At 47.9% G+C, this 2,094-nt stretch overlaps 1 protein-coding gene across 7 annotated transcripts in view; it reads right to left on the reverse strand.

Annotated features, from left to right (window-relative positions):
• Positions 1-2,088, reverse strand: part of MBNL3 (muscleblind-like splicing regulator 3) — a 64,981-nt gene extending 62,893 nt beyond the window's left edge. For 4 of the 7 annotated variants that reach the window (XR_001414213.1, XM_014963103.1, XM_014963101.1 and 1 more), the window contains exon 1: positions 1,107-2,088. Coding sequence is in view for 4 of the 7 variants with exons in the window: in XM_014963103.1 (XP_014818589.1) it covers positions 1,107-1,280 (174 nt within the window). In the remaining 3 variants the exon portion in view is untranslated. The remainder of the gene's footprint in view (positions 1-1,106) is intronic. The other 3 variants (XR_001414215.1, XR_001414214.1, XM_014963102.1) reach the window with 1 other exon arrangement.
• Between the last annotated feature and the right edge of the window lie 6 nt (positions 2,089-2,094).

Genomic DNA, 2,094 nt, shown 5'->3' on the forward strand with positions numbered 1-2,094 from the left:
ATTGTCCAGGCTGGAAGGGACCTCCAAAGGTCATCTAGTCCGGCCTCCTCACAGTCAGCAGGGACACCCCCAAATAGACGAGGTTGCCCAGAGCCTTTCCTGAGAAGCACGGTGAAGCAACCCCAAAGGGAGATGCTCACCCCCTCCCCAACTCTGGGCATTTGGTACATTTTGAAAGTCCCTCCTGGAGCGACAAGCACGGGAGAGCCACCCACCGCCTCCGCAGAGCCAAGCCCCGGGGAGAGGGTTCGGCTGCACCCCCGAGAGGCCCAGCAGAGCCACCCTGCCCACAGGGAAAGCCTTTGCCCAGCGCCCCTTTTCCTGGGAGATGCTGCTCTCCAAATATTTTGGAGGTTGCCCAGAGCCTTTCCTGAGAAGCACGGTGAAGCAACCCCAAAGGGAGATGCTCACCCCCTCCCCAACTCTGGGCATTTGGTACATTTTGAAAGTCCCTCCTGGAGCGACAAGCACGGGAGAGCCACCCACCGCCTCCGCAGAGCCAAGCCCTGGGGAGAGGGTTCGGCTGCACCCCCGAGAGGCCCAGCAGGGAAAGCCTTTGCCCAGCGCCCCTTCTCCTGGGAGATGCTGCTCTCCAAATATTTTGGCCGTTCCTCACCTACAGGAGGGTTGGAGTACATCTGTCTGCAGGAAACGCACAGAAAGCTGACTCATTATCTTAAAACGCTGCTTTCGTTTCTGCTCATTAAAAGCACATTTCAGTCCCCTGCGCGGCCGATGAGCTCCGGACACAAATTAAAGCACTGGGATTCGGTTCTCTCCTTCTCTCATTTCATTCACTGCCCACAACGTGTGTTCTCCATTTCCAGGACAGCAATGTCACACCTGAGCTACCACCAGAAAACACTACGGATAATAAATAATAATAATAATAATATCAACAACTAAAATCCTCTCTTCCACTGCCATGCCCGGTGCTCCGGGCAACCGGGATGACAGGCCAGGATCCAGGCAACGGATGTCAGACCCAAGGGTGATTTCAGGAGCTGCATCCCACGCCAGCAGCATCCTTCTCTGCAGAAAGAGAGCAAGGCCCCGTGGTTCTGCACACCCCGCCGCCCGGGAGAAGGAAACGCGTAGGTCCTCACCTTTAGGGAGTCAAAGCAGGCAATAACTCGACCGTTTTCCACATGGCAACTCCGTGACGGATGGGCGAACTTGCACTCCGCGTCAGACCGAGAACAAGTCCCTCTCTGAAACTCTCGACACACTTCTAACGTCAGCCATTTTGTGTCACGAACCAGGGAAACGTTTACAGCCATATTAAAAAAAAAAAAAAACCCAAAAATTATAATGCAAGCAATCGCGCCCTTCTTCAGGGCAATATTTACTGCTGATCTTTTTTTTTTTTATTAGTATTTTTTTCTTCTTTTTTTTTTTAAAAAAAGGGTAAAAAAGTGAATTCAAGTTAAACGTGAAGAAATAACTAACTTGTTGCTTTGGTAGAACTCCTATTCATCAGCACTTAGGTTTTCATTTAAGTCAAATCGTGTTTGTTTAAACAAGAATTAAACATAAAGCCAATCATAAAATAGAAATCTTATCAGAACAACTGAAAATCAAATTAGAGGCCAGCTCCTAAAAGTGCAATTGTAGAAGTTAAAATATAAGTGTTATATTTTGTGCCACTGCCGAAGTTACTTGCAAATAACTGGCAGACGTTCAAAAGAATTCTGTGCTCTCCAGTTAATGGTTTCAATTATTCTTGCAAAAAGCATATGCTGCTGGCAGCACTTCAGTTTGTGGAATGGTCTCGGTCCTTAGGGAGAAAACTTCGGGGTTTGTTGGTTGGTTTTTTTTTTTCCTTCTATTTCTTGCTTCTAAAAATGACGGTTCGTGAGCATCAAAGCGAGCAAAAAGAACATCTGAATTTCTTTTTTTTTCCTCTTCCTTTCTTTTCTTTTCTTTTCAATATTTGCTACATACTCGGGGAAGGAAAAAAAAAATATAATAAAATGGCTGAGCAAACTGCGTGTAAACGGGGAGCAAAAAACAAAATCGGGGGGGGCAATGCTGAGTTGCCGTCAGGGCACGAACCGCAAGCAGCGCCGAATTAAAAAGGGGGGGGGGGGCGAG

The sequence above is a fragment of the Calidris pugnax genome, unplaced genomic scaffold, assembly GCF_001431845.1.
Source record: "Calidris pugnax isolate Ruff unplaced genomic scaffold, ASM143184v1 scaffold294, whole genome shotgun sequence".
Lineage (NCBI taxonomy): Eukaryota > Metazoa > Chordata > Aves > Charadriiformes > Scolopacidae > Calidris > Calidris pugnax.